Genomic DNA, 20,139 nt, shown 5'->3' with positions numbered 1-20,139 from the left:
TGTGTGGTGTGTTCAGAACACTAATCGAACGCTGTATTAGGGGATACCTTTGTTTAGATTGAAACATAACAAGACTAGAATTGAACACTGCACATTGATTGATGTGTTCAGAACACAAAATAAGTAGAATCGAACACTGTACTCGATGTCGTTAACTTCAACATGTGATTAAAACATTGGCTGGTGTGTTCAGAACACTACATAAGTAGAATCGAACGCTGTATTAGGGGATACCTTTGTTTAGATTGAAACATAACAAGACTAGAATTGAACACTGCACTCGATGTCGGAAGATCAGATTGAAAACATAACAAGACTAGAATTGAACACTGTACATTGATTGATGTGTTCAGAACACAAAATAAGTAGAATCGAACACTGTACTCGATGTCGTTAACTTCAACATGTGATTAAAACATTGTCTGGTGTGTTCAGAACACTACATAAGTAGAATCGAACGCTGTACTCGATGTCGTTACATGTGACCCGATACAACATGTTAGGGGATACCTTTATCCTAAGAACCGAACACTGTACAACATGTTAGGGGATACCTTTGTTTAGATTGAAACTAACAAGACTAGAATCGAACACTGCACTCGATGTCGTTACATGTGATCCGATACAACATGTTAGGCGATACCTTTGTTTAGATTGAAACATAGCAAGCCTAGAATCGAAAATTGTTTGATGTGTTCAGTACAACTTCAATGATTAACATACACACTGTGCACATATCGCATAGCTAAAAACACACTGTGCACATATCGCATACCTAACACTTCAAATGATTTGCTTAGTACGAAAATAAAAATAAAAAATCTATACCGCGTAGCTAACTCGTTCATCACACTGCTAAGACGCTTAGTAATTGTGAATACACTCATACGAAAATCAAGAAAGCACACTGCGTAGCCAACTCGCTCGGCACGAAAAAATCTATACCGCGTAGCTAACTCGTTCATCACACTGCTAAGACGCTTAGTAATTGTGAATACACTCATACGAAAATCAAGAAAGCACACTGCGTAGCCAACTCGCTCGGCTCACTCGCTTAGTAATTGCAACACACACGGATAAGAATGTTCCGAGATACTTACATGTTTTTTAAGGGGGGTGAAAGATCATAAATTATATGTACACACATGTTGTCTCCTCCAAGTTGTAAGATGAAAAAGACGCAGTACTGCGAGTTTCCACTCTAGCTGGCGAACGGAAGTAGCATGATATCTCAGCAAAAAATAAAAATACGCGTGAGCTTGCAAGTCAGACACAATGATGGATACCGCGATTCAAATCCTAGTAACTTATGCCGTCGGGAAGGGCATCCGGCTAGATCATGTAATGATGATCGCACAGGTCCCACGCCTAGCATTTACAGCTTCCAGTTCGAACCCGCTATCATCCGAAGTAGCGAGAATGATTGAAGAGTGTTTTAGTGTGATTCATTTGTTGGATGGAGGCGTTAAGCTGCCTTCTTCGGTAGGAGTAGGCTATGTCGGGATATCGATTTAAAATCCTAGTCAGGAAGGGCAGCCGGTCGTAAAACTATGGTGTGAGGCGGGGTGTGCAAAAAAGCTAGCAATAAGTAAGGGCTGTTGATGGGGACGTTAAACCTTGTGCAGACTCCTTCGAAAATTATTTTTTGAGTACAAGTGTGTTGATGCTGATTCATTTGTCGGATGGAGGCAATAAGCCTTGTGCAGGCTTCTTCAGTGGAGTAGGCTATGTATCGGTACCGGGATATCTAGTTATAAAACCCGCTACAAAAATTTATCGCGTATACTGCGATTTAAAATCCTAGTCAGGAAGGGCAGCCGGTCGTATAAAACTATGGTGTGAGGCGGGGTGTGCAAAAAAGCCAGCATTAAGTAAGGGCTGTTGATAGGAGGCGTTAAACCATGTGCAAGCTCCTTCACCAGGAGAAGCCTACATGCCGGTACCGTGCAGGTTCTTTCGATAGGAGTAGGCACTGTGTGTGTTTTAACCTCTCCGTACAATCATGATAGTTTACGTTAGGAACTTACATAGGCTAAATGCTACACATTCCGTGTAAGAGGTTAGATACTACCAGTTTTGCGTTAGGAAGGGCAACTCAACAAATTCTTGTGATTTAAAATCCTAGTCAGGAAGGGCAGCCGGTCGTATAAAACTATGGTGTGAGGCTGGGTGTGCAAAAAAAAAAAGCCAGCATTAAGTAAGGGCTGTTGATAGGAGGCGTTAAACTATGTGCAGGCTCCTTCACCAGGAGAAGCCTACATGCCGGTACCGTGCAGGTTCTTTCGATAGGAGTAGGCACTGTGTGTGTTTTAACCTCTCCGTACAATCATGATATTTTACGTTAGGAACTTACATAGGCTAAATGCTACACATTCCGTGGCAGAGCCAGGAATCGAACTCGGACCTCCGAGGGTAGCAGCTAACTACTACACCACAGAGGAGGACTATTTCAGAATATTTTACAACCTTAATTAGTACTGTGTTTTAAGAGCTTACACTCAGCTAAGAAGACGTTCGCGAGTTACAAGTCGCTTATCAGTGTCCTCGCTCAAGGTCGAGCCGGAAGATACGTGTACAATTTCAGCTAACACATGCATTCCACACAACTCGCTCAGAATGACTGTGCCGATACTTCGAGGACTGTAGAACAAATCTATAGCCTACAGTATGCATGCCTCTCACCCGGTAGTCTCGGGTTCGATTCTCTTGGGAATAAAAATGTGTTTAAATCGCATGAATTTGTTGAGTTGTCCTTCCTAACGTAAAACTAGCAGTATCTAACCTCATACACTATAGTTTTTTAACCGGTTGCCCTTCCTGACAACTCTGATTAAGAATCTGTTTTGTTTTAAGACTAGTTGTCCTTCCTGACGCAAAACTGGTAGTATCTAAGCTCTTACATCATACGCTATTGTTGTTAACCGGCTGCCCTTCCTGACGTCAAAGAACTCGGATTAAGAATCTGTCGAGAATCGGGGGGTTTTTCAGCTAGATGCTCTTCTTAGATTTTAAATGACGAACTATTGTTTTACTGCCGGATGCCCTTCCCGACTAAGATTTTAAATCGCAAGAATTTGTTTTAAGACTCAAGTCTTGTTATGTTTCTTTCGTAATCTGCAAGTCTAAACATGCATATCGCTGCACACTCCTGCCTTCGCGATGCGTGTTTGATAATTGTTGTTAACCGGCTGCCCTTCCTGACGTCAAAGAACTCGGATTAAGAATCTGTCGAGAATCGGGGGGTTTTTCAGCTAGATGCTCTTCTTAGATTTTAAATCACGAACTATTGTTTTATTGCCGGATGCCCTTCCCGACTAAGATTTTAAATCGCAAGAATTTTGTTTTAAGACTCAAGTCTTGTTATGTTTCTTTCGTAATCTGCAAGTCTAAACATGCATATCGCTGCACACTCCTGCCTTCGCGATGCGTGTTCGATAATTGTTGTTAACCGGCTGCCCTTCCTGACGTCAAAGAACTCGGATTAAGAATCTGTCGAGAATCGGGGGGTTTTTCAGCTAGATGCTCTTCTTAGATTTTAAATCACGAACTATTGTTTTACTGCCGGATGCCCTTCCCGACTAAGATTTTAAATCGCAAGAATTTGTTTTAAGACTCAAGTCTTGTTATGTTTCTTTCGTAATCTGCAAGTCTAAACATGCATATCGCTGCACACTCCTACCTTCGCGATGCGTGTTTGATAATTGTTGTTAACCGGCTGCCCTTCCTGACGTCAAAGAACTCGGATTAAGAATCTGTCGAGAATCGGGGATTTACAGCTAGATGCTCACCGGATGCCCTTCCCGACGGCATAAGTTACTAGGATTTGAATCGCGGTATCCATCATTGTGTCTGACTTGCAAGCTCACGCGTATTTTTATTTTTTGCTGAGATATCATGCTACTTCCGTTCGCCAGCTAGAGTGGAAACTCGCAGTACTGCGTCTATTTCATCTTACAACTTGGAGGAGACAACATGTGTGTACATATAATTTATGATCTTTCACCCCCCTTAAAAAACATGTAAGTATCTCGGAACATTCTTATCCGTGTGTGTTGCAATTACTAAGCGAGTGAGCCGAGCGAGTTGGCTACGCAGTGTGCTTTCTTGATTTTCGTATGAGTGTATTCACAATTACTAAGCGTCTTAGCAGTGTGATGAACGAGTTAGCTACGCGGTATAGATTTTTTCGTGCCGAGCGAGTTGGCTACGCAGTGTGCTTTCTTGATTTTCGTATGAGTGTATTCACAATTACTAAGCGTCTTAGCAGTGTGATGAACGAGTTAGCTACGCGGTATAGATTTTTTATTTTTATTTTCGTACTAAGCAAATCATTTGAAGTGTTAGGTATGCGATATGTGCACAGTGTGTTTTTAGCTATGCGATATGTGCACAGTGTGTATGTTAATCATTGAAGTTGTACTGAACACATCAAACAATGTTCGATTCTAGGCTTGCTATGTTTCAATCTAAACAAAGGTATCCCCTAACATGTTGTATCGGATCACATGTAACGACATCGAGTGCAGTGTTCGATTCTAGTCTTGTTAGTTTCAATCTAAACAAAGGTATCCCCTAACATGTTGTACAGTGTTCGGTTCTTAGGATAAAGGTATCCCCTAACATGTTGTATCGGGTCACATGTAACGACATCGAGTACAGCGTTCGATTCTACTTATGTAGTGTTCTGAACACACCAGACAATGTTTTAATCACATGTTGAAGTTAACGACATCGAGTACAGTGTTCGATTCTACTTATTTTGTGTTCTGAACACATCAATCAATGTACAGTGTTCAATTCTAGTCTTGTTATGTTTTCAATCTGATCTTCCGACATCGAGTGCAGTGTTCAATTCTAGTCTTGTTATGTTTCAATCTAAACAAAGGTATCCCCTAATACAGCGTTCGATTCTACTTATGTAGTGTTCTGAACACACCAGCCAATGTTTTAATCACATGTTGAAGTTAACGACATCGAGTACAGTGTTCGATTCTACTTATTTTGTGTTCTGAACACATCAATCAATGTGCAGTGTTCAATTCTAGTCTTGTTATGTTTCAATCTAAACAAAGGTATCCCCTAATACAGCGTTCGATTAGTGTTCTGAACACACCACACAATGTTTTAATCACATGTTGTATCGAGTACAGTGTTCGATTCTACTTATTTTATGTTCTGAACACATCAATCAATGTTCTGATCACATGTTGTACTGGCTGTCTCATAAGGAGCTATGTATAGCCGCCATCTTGCATCCGCCATCTTGCGCAAGCATCCTTAGGGCGTCTCTAGCCATGGATCCTTCAGCCGCCTCATAAGAGCAACCACCATCTCGCGCAAGCATCCCTCATAAGGAGCCTTGTATAACCGCCATCTTGCGCAAGCATCCCAAGGGCGTCTATGTATAGCGATCATCTTGCATGAGCACCTTTAAGGAGTCATGTATAGCTACCATCTTGTGCAATTAGCGTCGAGAGATGGCTGCTGTAGAATTTTTCTTTTTAAAATTATCCGCTACCACATAGAGTGTAGCACTGAGGTTTGCGATGTAAGATGGTGGATGACAGCTGCGCGTGAGTTTGTAAAGCATGTGGAATTTGCCGCCACCACATAGATGGCAGCACGGTGCTCAAAGATGGCGGATGACAGCTAACAGAACTTTTCAAATTACCCGCTACTACAGAGAGCAGCACGGTGCTCAAAGATAGCGGATGACAGCTAACGAAATTGCCCGCTACTACGTGCTTAAGGTAGTAGTCATAAAGAGGGCAGCACGGTGTTTAAAGATGGCGGATGGCAGCTAACGAAATTACCCCGCATGAGGGCAGCACGGTGCTCTGTTGATTAAAGATGTCGGATGACAGCTAACGAAATTGCCCGCAGCATAGTGCTCTGTTGGTTAAAGATGGCGGGTGACAGCCGTCAAAAAGAGCATGTGGCTTTGTTTCCAAACAAGAGCACGTGGAATTTGCCGCCACAACAAAGAGGGCAGCACTGTACTCTGTTGCTTAAAGATGGCTGTCAAAAAAAAAAAGCGCGTGGGTTTGTAAAGCATGTAGAATTTGCCGCCACCACATAGAGGGTAGCACGGTGCTCAAAGATAGCTGCTGTCAAAAAGCATTTTTCAAATTATCCGCCGCCACATTTCAAAGGTATCTAGCTAAAGATGGCAGCACGGTGATTAAAGATGGCGGATGATAGCTAACAGAACTTTTCAAATTGCCCGCTACTACGTGCTTAAGGTAGTAGCCATAAAGAGGGCAGCACGGTGTTCTGTAGATTAAATATGGCGGATGACAACTGACGAACTTGCTCGCAGCACGGTGCTCAAAGATGGCGGATGACAGCTGCACATGGCTTTGTTTCCAAACAAGAGCACGTGGAATTTGCCGCCACCACATAGAGGGCAGCACTGTTCTCTCTGGATTAAAGATGGCGGATGACAGCTGTCAGAAAAGCATATAGGTTTGTAAAGCATGTGGAATTTACCGCCACCACATAGATGGCAGCACGGTGATTAAAGATGGCGGATGACAGCTGTCAGAAAAGCACATAGGTTTGTAAAGCACATGGAATTTACCGCCACCACATAGAGTGCAGCACTGTTCTCTCTGGATTAAAGATGGCGGATGACAGCTAACGAAATTGCCCGCATGATAGCAGCACGGTGCTCAAAGATGGCGGATGACAGCTGTCAAAAAAGCACGTGAATTTGTTTCCAAACAAGAGCACGTGGAATTTGCCGCCACTACATAGAGTGCGGCACTGAGGTTGGCGATGCAAGATGGCGGATGACAACTGTCAAAGGTAAGTAGCTAAAGAGGGCAGCACGGTGATTAAAGATGGTGGATGACAGCTGCACGTGGCTTTGTTTCCAAACAAGAGCACATGGAATTTGCCGCCACTACATAGAGCGCAGCACTGAGGTTTCGGATGCAAGATGGCGGATAACGTACCAAATTTCAAAGGTAAGTAGCTAAAGAGGGCAGCACGATGCTCAAAGATGGTGGATGACAGCTGCACGTGGCTTTGTTTCCAAACAAGAGCACATGGAATTTGCCGCCACTACATAGAGCGCAGCACTGAGGTTTCGGATGCAAGATGGCGGATAACGTACCACATTTCAAAGGTAAGTAGCTAAAGAGGGCAGCACGATGCTCAAAGATGGTGGATGACAGCTGCACGTGGCTTTGTTTATCTCACGCTAGTGAGGTTAAGTTGGTAGCACTAAGGTTTAGACCCGTCAAGATGGCAGCACTGCCGATGACAGGTGACGAATTTTGCAGCTACTGCGATATAGAGGGCAGCACAGTGCTTTGTGGTTTAAAGATGGCGGATGACAGCTGTCAAAAAAGCACGTGGCTGTCAAAAAGCACGTGGCTTTGTTTACCTCGCGCTAGTTAGGTTAAGTTGGTATCACTAAGGTTTAGGTCCGTCAAGATGGCAGTACTGAGGTTAGCGATGCGTTGTTGTCTGTCAAAAAGCACGTGGCTTTGTTTACAAATCTGTCAAAAAGCACGTGGCTGTCAAAAAACACGTGGCTTTGTTTACCTCATGCTAGTTAGGTTAAGTTGGCACTACTGAGGTTTAGGCCCGTCATGATGGCAGTACTGAGGTTTGCGATGCGTTGTTGTCTGTCAAAAAGCACGTGGCTTTGTTTACAAATCTGTCAAAAAGCACGTGGTTGTCAAAAAGCACGTGGCTTTGTTTATCTCGAGCTAGTTAGGTTAAGTTGGCACTACTGAGGTTTAGGCCCGTCAAGATGGCAGTACTGAGGTTAGCGATGCGTTGTTGTCGATGACAGCTGTCAAAAAGCACGTGGCTTTGTTTACAAATTCAAATTTCGCGCTAGTTAGGTTAAGTTGGCAGTACTGTCGCGCTAGTTAGGTTAAGTTGGCAGTACTGGAAGAGGCCACTGGCTGAGGTGGAGGTGGCCACTGGGAGCCGGAGGTGGCGGTGGCGGCCGAACCATCCAATTATACTACTTATGTTCCTTACAAGCTCATAGCATATTAGTTTTAACGAGTTTGAGTTAGAAAAAGGAAAGAAATTAGAAGTCGAAGTTGATGTCACACTTTTCTCTTTTCCAGCACTTCCAGCTTCTGCTCCTCCCGCTGCTGTTGATCATGACGCTTAGTTATGTGAGAAGCGACAGCTGTCAATCACTGTCCAATGACTTCAGTTTGGTTATCGCCAGTGGACGGAACGTCTCAGGGCACCGGGTAATTTCGGTACGGGAATCTATGTGCTGTATGTGTTCACAATTATTCTCTGTACGTCATATTGGATGATGGATGCATTACGATTGAATGCACATTACATTATGTTTTATAACTTTATTGCTACAACTCGGTTAGTTGTAAATTCTGCACTCTCCGCTATAGATGTGAATGAGGTGGTTTCTCGTGTGAACTAATATTTATGTTGAATACGCTATAACTGAGTACCCGAAATTAAGTTTTCGTATTTCCATACAACAACTTCTACAGTGTGAGTAAAATTATATTAATGTCCATGACCTTTGCTCTGCTTTACAAATGAACGGTATCATACCAGATAGCCAGAACCCCCAAGAAGCAATATATGATTATCCGCTTCTGAACCATAAACAATCTGTATCAGATCCTACCACACTCATTCAATAAACCAAATAAATTCAAACAGGGTGGTGTGTATAAAATCACTCGGATAAAACTGTGAATGTTACTTTGGACAAACTGGAAGAGGATTTTGACATCGGATTTCAAGAACATCTGAGAGCATTTCGGCTAAATAAGCATGAAAAATCGGTAGTTGTTGTACATCTACATGGAATTGAACATGAAGTATAAAGTATATAAAATTCTCTCATTATTTTATGCACATATCCAAAAGGGATAAAACGGAACATTTCGGAAACTCTTGAAATTTATAGACATCAGTTAATAGATAATGATAACACTGAAAATGAGTATTTAAAAATATTAAGCTTCAACAGCAACTGTATATTTCTGAGACGGCACACACCTACAGCTGTTATACATTCATAATGCGCACAATTAATATTTGTTTTACGTCGCACCGATACAGATAGGTCTTGCAGCGACGATGGGAGAGGAATGAATTAGGGAGTGGCAAGAAAGCGAATATGGTTTTAATTATTTTACAGCAACAGCATTTACCTGATGTGAAAATGTAAACCCACGGAAAACCATTTTCATTCCTGCCGACATTGGGGTTCGAATTCGCTTACTAGCGAATTCAAGCTGATAGCTACGTTACACAAATCACGCGGCCACTTACACGGTAATTCATAAGGCATGTAGCTCCTACTCATAAATACAATAGTAAAATATTATTTGAAAACAGTTGCGTATCAGTAGAGCAACAATTACACGTCAGCTTTTTACCACCGGACAATGGAGCATCTTAAACGTATTTTGAAATAAATAATTTAATAAAGCTTTTCACTGACAACAGTTTATTTCATAAACACGTATCTATGTCCATCTCTGTGGTACAGTAGTTAGTGTGATTAGCTGCCACCCCCGAAGGCCCGGGTTCGGTTCCCGGATCGGCCACGAAATTTGAAAAGTGATACCAGGACTAGAACAGGGACCACTCAGCAACCGGAGTCCAGCTGAGTAGTGGGGGTTTCGATTCCCACCTCAGCCATCCTCGAAGTGGATTTCCCGTGGTTTCCCACTTCTCCTCTAGGCAAATGCCGAGATGGTACCTAACTTAAAGCCACGGTCACTTCCTTCCCTAATAAATGTCTAACCTCTTCCAATCTACCCATCCCCGTTCCACAAGACCCTGTTCAGGTAGTGGTCCTCCTCCCCACTTATCCCCCACCCCAAGTTTCTCGCTAGAGGACACTTCCATTGAGACGATAGAGGTGGGATCCTTCTCTGAGTACGAGGGAAAAACCAACCCTGGAGGGTAAACGGATTAAGAAAGAAAGAAAAAGTAACCATTTAGTTGTACGAGGTCAGTTAAGTTATTGATTTTTTCTTTCTTTTATTAAGTCTCTAGAGGGAATATCCATTCAAGTAAAACATATTAATACAAGTTTAGCCACATAGCGCTGTTCAGGACCCCCTAATATAACTTTAAATGTAAATATTCTTATCCTCATTTTGAGAGCAAATATTGCCGATGAATGACTGAAAAGTTTCAAATCTGTTTTTCTCAGGAGTAAGTAATACTTTTTTCTTGTTAACCCACGATATTATTGTTCATGTAAGGCATATATATCGATGACCAATTGTTTCTTATCAGACAAATACAATTGTCGTTAGGCCAATGTTACAATACCTAAACTTAGTTCTAGTCTTAATGAATCTGAAAATGTTGTGTCTTTTGTAATAGATAACAACGGAAATGTCGGATGCCAGAAGGGGTCTACCGCTGCAGAAACTCAGTCAAGTAGTCCTGGACATGAAACATGGCTCAGACAACTGCCAAGGCTCTGAAATTACACAGATGATAGTTACTGCTAGAGGTGAGTTTCTGAGGTGAAAAATGAAAAATTATATTCATTTTATTTACTTAGTTAGCTAGTTATTTATTTATTCATTCGGCGGTGTGATTAGCACAGTGACTTAGAAGCTGGCTTCCAAACCGGAAGGCTGAGGTTCAAACCCCGGTCGAATATCATGCGTCGTCAGAAATGCCATCCACCTTAATCGCCCAGCCAAACCAAAAAACAAAAAACAAAACAAAAAAAAGGTATGGATGGCTGTAGCACCCCACAGATAGCTGGAATAAGTCGAAGAAGGATCTGATCCTTGGCTAAATGATCGGCCTAGTGGCCTTCGGTTCAGAGGGTCGCGGGTTAGATTCTAGGCCGGGTTAGGGATTTTCATTGCGTCTGGGTAATTCCCCTGATTCGGGAACTGGGTGTTTGTGTTTGTCCCAACATTCTTACTTTTATACAAACACCACCAACCACCACAGAAACACGCCACAGTGAATATAGGCCCTACACTGATCAGCCAGAACATAATGACAACCTACCTAATAGCCGGTAAGCCCACCTTTAGCACGGATGGTAATAGCGGCGGCGCGTCTTGGCATGGAAGTAATGAGGCCTTGGTATGTCGCTGGAGGGAGTTGGCACCACATCTGCAGACACAAGTCATCTAATTCCCGTAATTTCGGAGAGGGGGCGATGAGCTCTGACGCCAAGTTCGATCACATCCCAGATGTGATCGGGTTAAGTTCTGGCGAGTTGGGGCCAACACATCAGTTGCAACTCGCCACTGTGTTCCTCGAACCACTCCATTACACCCTACCCCTCGAGGTTTGGACATGGTTTCACCTTGGTTTTGCCACTTGTTGAAGACACTCACCACAGCACTCCTCAAATATCCGACAGGACGTGCGGTTTCAGGAACGCTCGTGCCGAACCTCCGGACCATCACAGTCTGCTCTCGGTCTAACTCAGATAGATCGCGCGCCTTCCCCATTCTACACACAAGCAGCACTCTCACTGATACTTCATGCACTGTGCGTGTGTCTGGCTAGCAGTCATTCCCTGTCAGGTGACCGGTTTATATCGATAGTAGGTAGGTGGTCATAACGTTCTGGCTGATCAGTGTATGCCTCCACATGCGGTTGGCGACTGAAAGGGCATCCATCCCTAAAACAGTGTCAAGTCCACATGTGTGCTACAGATCGCACCCGCGGCCCTACGAGAGTGTGGGGAAAATAGTCAGAAGAAGAAGAAGAAGAAGAAGAAGATTAATTTATCAATTTACTCACAGCATTTACTTGAGCATGGTCAACGATATTCTGTAAGAAAGCAGTCAGCTTTTTGGATGAAAGTATGATTCCATCGATCTGTTTTCAGAACGACATTTCTAGACGGGAGTGAAACAGGTGGACTCACGATATTAATAAGGTGGAAATAACAGGCACGAAGGTAGTTGATTGAAGCAGGTGGGAACAGTGACGTAGGGTTCTTGGATGAGGAGATAAGGGCTGGGTATAAAGCGGTATAAACCTCACGGCCAACTCGCTCGATGCGCTAAATTTAAATTAAATATAATACAGAGTATAAAAATCATGTAGACCCTCCGTGGCTCAGGCAGCAGCGCGTCAGCCTTTCACGGCTGGGTTCCATGGTTCAAATCCCGGTCACTGCATAAGAGGTTTGTGCTGGACAAAGCGGAAGCGTGACAGGTTTATCTCCGGGTACTGCGGTTTTTAAGCATCTTTCATTCCAGCGACACTCTCCAATATCATTTCATTTTATCTGTCAGTTAATAATCATCGCCCCAGATGAGTGCGACAGGCTTCGGCAGCCGGCACGGTTCCTATCCTCGCCGCTAGATGGGGCTTCATTCTTTCCATTCCTGACCCGGCCGAATGACTGGAAACAGGCTGAGGATGTTCACAGAATATAAAAATAATATATATTAAAGAATAAACTGTTGCGTAATAATATGTAACGTAGGTGTAACACAGTACTTGTTACACTTCATCCGATACCTTCACTTTTCGAAGTGCCGTGCGCGTAGAGGCACGCGGCTGTGAGCTTGCATCCGGGAGATAGTAGGTTCGAATCCCACTATCGGCAGCCCTGAAAATGGTTTTCCGTGGTTTCCCATTTTCACACCAGGCAAATGGTGGGGCTGTACCTTAATTAAGGCGACGGCCGCTTCCTTCCAACTGTGTCGGTGCGACGTAAAGCCCCTAGCAAAAAAAAAAAAAAAACTTTTCGAAGTGCCATTCTCCTCCTGATTAGTGTTAAGAGAGGCTGGTTGCCCATTTGTACTTCGTCTTAAAATAACCACCACCACAACCACCACCACACAACCTAGCCTTATCCTCCCCTATCCCATCATCGCCATCAAACTTTTCTGAGTCAGCGCGGCGTAAACCAAATAGCAACATAAAATAAGCAGAGAGATAACTTTCCAAATATGTGTTATTGTTGACTCTAATATTTTCTTCCTCCTTTTATAATTTCGTTTTGAATTTCGATGTTTACAGTTCCCCCATCACCTCCTGTCGGTTATGCGGTAGTAAACGGGCTCGGTTTTTACAAGATGCATACAACAGCTCTGAGGTGGGAGGATGCCAGAGATAAATGTGTACAGGAAGGTGCTCATCTTATCGTCATCAACTCTGATGAGGAGGCTGATGTGGTCCGGACATTTTTTGCGAGAAAACCTCCTATTCAGAACCTTTCAGGTTTGTACACTGAATGACTGCCAATTAAAAACAATGATTGATGTATATCTGTAGATACTGCAAAATAATTTAGATGATTGGTGAATTCTATTCTTTCAGGTATACATTCTGCTCTGTTTGCCCATGTGGGCTTCCATGATCGTTACGAGGAGGGAAAGTACGTTACTCTGCAAGGTATGATATAGTCATTGATGCCGTAAGAGAGGAAAGGAGTAGGCTACTAAATAAGTTATGTGAGGAAGATATTTGTGTCCCGGCGACAGCGGAGTCTGGCAATAATGTTCAAGAATTCACATTACGGCATGAACTGCATGAACTATTTTTTTCTGCTTCTGATTCCACGTAATGTAAATTATATATAAATTGAACTAAGTTACTCGTAAGTCAGAGGTAACACTCATGTAAGTGAGAATAGGTACTTGCTGGTACAAATAGGGGAACAATGGCAGGTATACATTTACTGGCTTCGGTGGTTGGATCATTTGGGCCAGGGGAGCAGTGGAGGAGAAAAGTTTACCTAAGATAATAATAATAATAATAATAATAATAATAATAATAATAATAATAATAATAATAATAATAATAATAATACTAATAACAACAATAATAATAATAATGCAAGTCAATCTCCTTAAAGAGACAGCCAACATGACAGGCTTGAGAATCTCTGCCGAGAAAACCAATTTTTTGACGAATATAAAAAGCGCTCCGAAATTTTTAGTCAGCGATATTGGTCAAATAGGAAAGGTAAAAAAAATCAAGTATTAGGGTGAGACAATTCAAGAAAATGGTTTAAAAAATCTGCTATAGAGGAGAGGATTCGAAAGATGGAAAGAGCTTACGGTATAACTAAGAATACTTACAACCAAAAGTACTTATCAACAAAACTTAAAATAAAGCACTACAGCACCGTAGTGAAACCAGAATGCCTGTATGCCAGCGAATGTCTAGCACTGAACTACAAGCTTAATAAATTAGAAATATTAGAAAGAAGTATAAGGAAAATATTACGTCCTCTAAGAATTACAGAGTTTTGGAAATTAAGAAGTAACAATGAAATTTACCAGAACATAGAAAACATATCAGAAACAATAAGAAAAAGGTGATTACTATTTTTTTGGACACATTTACAGAATGGATGACAATAGACTAACTAAACGAATCTTCGAGTACCTTCGGGAAAAGAAATCAACTACCACCTGGATTCAAGAAGTCAAGAAAGAACTGGAAAGGAACAACATACGAGAAGAATAATTATTGGGAAGAAGATTTTTAGGAAGTAAGTCTTAAAAATGGAAGGATTCCAAGGGAGGAAGGAAAATAACAGGCACAAAATGGGCTGGAGATAGGAAAAAGAAGCACAGTGAAACAATGAAAGAATACTGCAAGAAAAGGAAAGAACAACTCAGGAGGAAGAATTGAAATTAGAAGGCCGGAACGCAAGAAGAAGAAGAAGAAGAAGAAATGGTGGTGATGTTGGTGGTAGCGGTTGGGATTATTCTTTCAACAGAAAGTGCACCTGGACAGCCATCCTCAATTATAACTAATCAGATGGGAAAATGGAAGATGTTCAACATTTTGAAGAATGAGATATCGGCAAAAGGAAAACAAAGGATCACGAAGGGTGAGAAAATGAAAGACTTCCTGGGCCTAATACCGTTGGGGTCGGAAAAGAGCAAGAAATGACCAAATGAGGTCGGATAGAAAATATAAAAGTGAGGAGTCTGACACAAGTTAGTGTGTTAGTGAGTGTCAGGCTCAGTTAGGGGAAAAGTGATCGCCAACCCACGCTTGAAGTTGAGAGCCCCTGAACTCACTTTGAGTCACCTGTTACGACAGGCAATGGATACCGTGGAGTATTTACCACTCCCATCCACAGTGGGTTAAGAGAATAAAGCACTTGTGAACAAAACCAGAACTTGCGAACTTTTAAAAAACATTTTGGATGTTGAACAAATTTTAGCAGAATGACTGTGATTATGGTATTAAATTCGATGTAAAGTAGAGGAGACGTTTCGACAACTGCATCGAATGATCCCAAGTCCGAGCAGTAGTCTTGATGTTGACGGCAAGTCGGCCGTTTTCGCCGAATTCCTGGGTTGATGGGCGGACCCCTCAAGTACCCTCAGATACATACACCCCGATGCGATGAGGAATGAAGTAAGCAGGGAGACTGGTCACCACCAAGGACCATAGCACTGGACAGCAACCAGGTGGTTATGCTGATGTGAAGTTCCAGTGGGTTCCTCAAGCACAGGAACTAGGTGGGCATCATATCGGAACTGATGGGCCCAGGACAGCGGCTGCTAATCTTCTCACCACCACCGGTGTTAAAGCGGGAACTGTAACACAAACCACTTAACGGAAGCACACCTTTGTTGAAAATTTTGTTGGTAGTAACGTGGCTGTTTAATGAGGAAGGAGTGGCATTAATGAGGTTTCCTGAGGGTAACTACGGCTTTTGAGGAGTTTGGGTGGGGTAGGGAGGATACTGAAACACTAAACGAATGGGAAGATTTTACAGTATTACTCAAAATAAAATAATTTGAAAATTCAGGTGTAACCTAACGCAGCATAAATGGGAAATTTCACAATAATTAAAGTTCAAGGCAAACTGTAAAGGCTAACGTGCCTTTAGAAAGCTGGATTATAAGGAGGCGCAAGCACATTAACCTAAATATACTTAACCTTAGACTTACAATCTGAACTTGGAAAAGAAAACAGAAATGATTGAGACTGTAATAGTTACTAAGGTAGGCTTCACGTGAACTCTAAATATTCTCTCAGTCTCCGGATTACGGACCAATAACGTAACAGGAGTAAGAGAATCTACAATAAGACAATGTATATGAAATCTGGGGGCAAGTTTACCAGATAGGACGAAATTCCTAACATAACCCTGATCTCCAATCTTTAGATTGATAGGTGGACGTCCACGATCCTACCTCATCTTCACTCTCCTATGAGATTATCCCTAGCCTTCTTCCATAGATCAAGGATGCTCTCAGGATCTATTGTCTTAGGTAGAAGTCCATTAATAGACCACAAGTTAGACAGTGGAGAGTTCGGGATAAACTTAAACATTGAAGAGATAGGAGACAACTCGTGAGACTCGTGAACAGCAGAATTGAAGGCGAACGACAACCAATTAAATTGCATATCCCAGCGAGAATGATCATTATGATGAAAGGCAATGAGTGCCGAACGAAAGTTGCAATTAACACTCTCAGCCAAGGAGGGCTGTGGATAATAGGCAGATGTGGTCACATGAGAAATGGAATGAAAACAAAATGTACGAAGAGATTGGAAGTGAAATCTTCAGCGTTATCGGAAACTAAATATTGGAATATTGGCATGCCCAAAAGAGGAGAAAATTGAATTTAAACAAGAAATACTAGTTTGAGCGGTAGCAAGCTTAGTAGGGAATAACCAAGACAAATTGGTGAACAAGTACGAATTTATTGCCATTTTTTAATTGTCAAAATGGTCACCCGTAGTCGATATACAACCGCTCTTTAGGGCGGGAACCTTGATGAGAAGACAAATGATCGACCTTGGTGTTTAAGACGGGCTTGCTAACTAAGCAAGTCTTATATACAGTACTTTAACCAGATTCTTAAACTCGCCATCCATAGATAACAAACGAAAAACTCCCACCGGGTGGCATTTCATGAAAATATGTAAAAAAAATCATGAAAACGAACACAACGAGGATGACAATTTTCATTTTCCGATCATGACGAGGACAACACAAAACACCATTCCTCAGAACATAAGGGACGACATGTTCCCCAGAACGAAGGGTCTCGATAATAGGAGTAAGCACAGAATCTTCCCGTTGGTACTTAACAATATACCGTAATGCTTCAAAAGATCGACTAAGACTATTACGGACTATATTCTCAGAACTCCGATTGTGTCGTACATCAAACTGAAAAGCCGAGATTCAAATGGCCCAACACACAATACGTCATGTACCCAACTAAAAACCTGGCCGTTAGTTACTAAGTGAAATTTGACATATTTTAAATACAAGCGAAATCACTCCAGGAAAAAACGAACTGTTAGACCCTCTAACTCGTATACCGAATGTTTAGATTCTTCAGTTTATAGAGTCCTACACACAAAGGCAAATAGGTAGCCTACCGAGTTCAGAAGCTTAAAGCAGGACAGACGTGACAGCAGATGAAGAAGCATTGGTTTAAACAATGAACATTTAGGGAAGTTCGGCATTGCCAAGATGGGCGGATTATAATTACAGAAGACCAATTTAAGATCTTAACAAACGGACTGTTGGGAAGGACCCCATTCAAATGCAACAACTTATCTTCAGAGTAGATTCAACGGAGCCACCCGGTTGGAGAAATTATGGATTAATTTCCTGAAAACGTTTATAATTCCGAGGCTCTTAAGGACTTCCTCAAAGTGAATAGGTGTTCTTCAAAGGTTTCAGCAAATACAACAACGTTATCCAAATAATGATAAACGTAGACGAATTTGACACCCGAGGGGACTCTACCTAGGAGTATAGTGAGGACAGCTGCTCCTGTGGAGAGTACGTAGGGCACACGTTTGAATTAATGGAGATTCCAGTCAGTTGCGATGGCATTTAGATGCTTAGATTCTGCAGCAACGGGTATCTAGTTATAAGTTTGGTTCAGATCCAATATGGTGAAAAATTTCGCCTTACGGAACCGAGAAAAATACGAATGCAAGTGACTGAAGAAATACCTGTTCCTGTTCAACACCCTATAATCCACCCCGGGTGGATAACCCCTGGAGGTTTGGGCACTAGGGAAATAGGATAAAAATAGGCCGAGGTAGATTGACGGATGATACTACACCCTTCCACCAATCACTATTTCATAAATCTTTTCAAGAACGGGGGTTAATTGCGTAAATCATGTACGGTGGTAGGAAGTATATGCTCCAGCTAGCTACTCAGGGTAAAAATATATCAACTTAGTCCACAAAAATCTGTTAATATAATCGCAGGTTCCGTTGAAGAGTAAAGATATTCGCATATCAATCATTCAACCCCCTAAAAATCAAGCAATTAACCATGATATCGTTCATATCTTATAATAGATTATTACTATTGACACTTATACTACCTTATGGCTACATTTTACTACCTATTCGCAGAAAGAAAACGCAGAAATCATCCTAAGTCTAGTTTATTAGCATGCTAATGTATGTTTAGTCCTCAGCCCGAAGGCTGGTTGGATCCTCAACAGCTCCACCATCAGCTGTCATAGATGGCCTAGGCATCACTGAAGAGGCGTACTAAAGCAATGAGGAGTGAGGTAGTTTCCCGTTGCTTTCCTCACTGAGCCAGAAGTTGCTATTACATATCAGTCTGCCAAGCCCACTGAAATGCATGCACCAACCGACCCTATGAGCAATATTTTCACACCATTCATAGTAGGGACTGGCTGCAGAAGGAATGGCATTACTTTTTTTTTTGCTAGGGGCTTTACGTCGCACCGACACAGATAGGTCTTATGGCGACGATGGGATAGGAAAGGCCTAGGAGTTGGAAGGAAGCGGCCGTGGCCTTAATTAAGGTACAGCCCCAGCATTTGCCTGGTGTGAAAATGGGAAACCACGGAAAACCATTTTCAGGGCAAATGGCATTACTAGCATCACTCATACCTCAGTCACTTTCATTTTGTCAAAGCCAAGGATAAAGCTGAGACAGATCAATGAAAGTAACAAGATTGCTCTAGCCCATACCAGAAGACATAGTGCACTGTAAACACTAGGTCCCGCCAGTAAAGGCATGCTAATATGATATCAAATAAAATAAAATCGAATTGAGGGCTGTAGAGAAAAGAAAATGCAGTTATGTTACATATTAAGGTTAAATACGTAAATTATTTCCATTGAGATAGTTGAAACTGGATATACTATAACCTTTCATTCATAACTTGTCATTATTATTTTGTTGAATAATCTCACTCCATCATTTTTTGCGTACAAATATTTCATGCAGCAAATGAGGATTGATTCTTTATTTCAGGAGAGAATAGGGTTTCTTTATATTTAGTTTGTTTGGATTTTGTATTAACTTTTTCGAGATACGAGATAATTAATAAGTTTCCTGAGTACGGTTTTAAAATGTCATCACAATAAATTACTATGTCTATAAGAATATCGAGTAGATATTGTCATATGCATTCGTACATGCCAGTAGAAATCAAATATTTTGTCAGTAAGTGGCATTAATAGAATAACCAATCAGTTCAAACTATGAAAATCGTGCTGTGCGATTACATATTTATGTGCTACTGTAATTAAAATAAACTCTTATGTCATTTACCGCTGTGCCAGTACTACGTTGTAATTCAATTGACCAATCTATATTCACATTGTGAAACATTTGTCCTGTAAGGCGACGTTCCTTAATATCCATATACCTACTCATTAAAGTATGTGAGATTCAATTAACCTAACATAATCTCTCATGTTATACTACCATACATACATTATCATTATAGACTGTTATGCCTTTCAGCGTTCAGTCTGCAAGCCTCTGCGAATTTACTAAACGTCGCCACAATCCTCGATTTGCGACTACCAATCGGCAATATTAATCACCTGGACTGTACCTCTATATTCATATGAACATGACCTAACCTCGCTGCATGTGTCTTGTTTATCATACAATAGTCGTAACTAACACATAAATCTGTAACAACATCTTCCAACAACTGCTCACACAATGAACAAATTATATTCTCCAATACTATCATTACTTCAAAATTCTCAATATATCAATTCTTCCAGACCCATCTGCATATATAAATTCTCATCTCATTTCTTCGAAACAACCTCTTTGTTACGGTTTACTAGTCCGTCGACGACAAATTCTTCTTATTAACCGCAAATTTCCAATATTTAATCCATTTCTTATAATACAGTCATAATGGCCATGTCTGCCGATCTGGTCTCTGCAAT

General features: G+C 41.6%; 1 protein-coding gene across 1 annotated transcript in view; it reads left to right on the top strand.

Annotated features, from left to right (window-relative positions):
• Window positions 1-20,139, top strand: part of LOC136861673 (hemolymph lipopolysaccharide-binding protein) — a 68,757-nt gene that overhangs the window by 7,913 nt on the left and 40,705 nt on the right. The window contains exons 2-5 of the mRNA XM_067138837.2: window positions 8,091-8,231; window positions 10,351-10,483; window positions 12,979-13,179; window positions 13,279-13,353. Of these exons, the coding sequence (XP_066994938.2) occupies window positions 8,091-8,231; window positions 10,351-10,483; window positions 12,979-13,179; window positions 13,279-13,353 (550 nt within the window). The remainder of the gene's footprint in view (window positions 1-8,090; window positions 8,232-10,350; window positions 10,484-12,978; window positions 13,180-13,278; window positions 13,354-20,139) is intronic.

This window comes from Anabrus simplex, chromosome 1, assembly GCF_040414725.1.
Source record: "Anabrus simplex isolate iqAnaSimp1 chromosome 1, ASM4041472v1, whole genome shotgun sequence".
Taxonomy (NCBI): domain Eukaryota; kingdom Metazoa; phylum Arthropoda; class Insecta; order Orthoptera; family Tettigoniidae; genus Anabrus; species Anabrus simplex.
Note: the sequence above shows the minus strand (reverse complement) of the source record. Positions and strands in the feature narration are given on the sequence as shown.